Source organism: Penaeus monodon, chromosome 29, assembly GCF_015228065.2.
Source record: "Penaeus monodon isolate SGIC_2016 chromosome 29, NSTDA_Pmon_1, whole genome shotgun sequence".
Lineage (NCBI taxonomy): Eukaryota > Metazoa > Arthropoda > Malacostraca > Decapoda > Penaeidae > Penaeus > Penaeus monodon.
This window is the reverse complement of record NC_051414.1, coordinates 29596538-29597201: the sequence shown is the minus strand read 5'-3', so window position 1 is coordinate 29597201 and position 664 is coordinate 29596538. Positions and strand designations below refer to the sequence as shown.

General features: G+C 44.9%; 1 protein-coding gene across 1 annotated transcript in view; it reads left to right on the top strand.

Moving 5' to 3' along the window:
* Nucleotides 1-93: 93 nt before the first annotated feature.
* The window catches only part of LOC119591829, a gene marked incomplete at its 5' end in the record, with an annotated part of 2722 nt that continues 2151 nt past the window's right edge, over nucleotides 94-664 (top strand). The window contains 2 exon segments of the mRNA XM_037940573.1: nucleotides 94-207; nucleotides 351-615. Of these exon segments, the coding sequence (XP_037796501.1) occupies nucleotides 94-207; nucleotides 351-615 (379 nt within the window).

Sequence of the window (664 nt, the reverse complement as noted above, 5' to 3'; positions counted from 1 at the left end):
GGCCCCTTTCACGACGGATATCAGTATTCAGAGAATTATCATAATTATGCCGTAGTGTCAACATGCCGTTTGCAAGTATGTTTCTTCCTCCAGACTGCACGTTCAACGGGACGGCATACCCGGACGGCGCAACGCTTGACACGAGTTGCCTGATACTGACATGTGTGGAGGGTATTTGGAGGCCAACAGGATTAATAAGCAATAACTGTAAGTTCCTTAATTTTCTAACCAAGGCATGTGTTTATTAGTAATGATAATATGTACTACACATATACACATCCATGGTCTTTAAGGGGACTTGAATAATCCTCAAACTTTTAGCTGTATTACAGCGATCTTTCCCCCAACAGGTTCAATGTGTACAATCAGAAATGACCCGCATTTCACCGACTTCGATCGTTGTTCCTTTGACTTCCACGGCACCTCGGAATACTGCGTCGCCATGAACGTCAATGCCTATGGAGTGACTGCCGGGTTCTATCAGTGCAATAGCTTCGCTTCCTGTCTGGACGTCGTTACGTACAAAGATGATGTAAATACAGTCATCACATTCAACAGAAACGGCGGAGATACGGTAACGAAGGGGAAAACGGGAATTGTAGGTGACAGAGAGGGGCGCTGTGTATAGAAATACCCCCTCTTCCCATATATATGTGCGTTTATG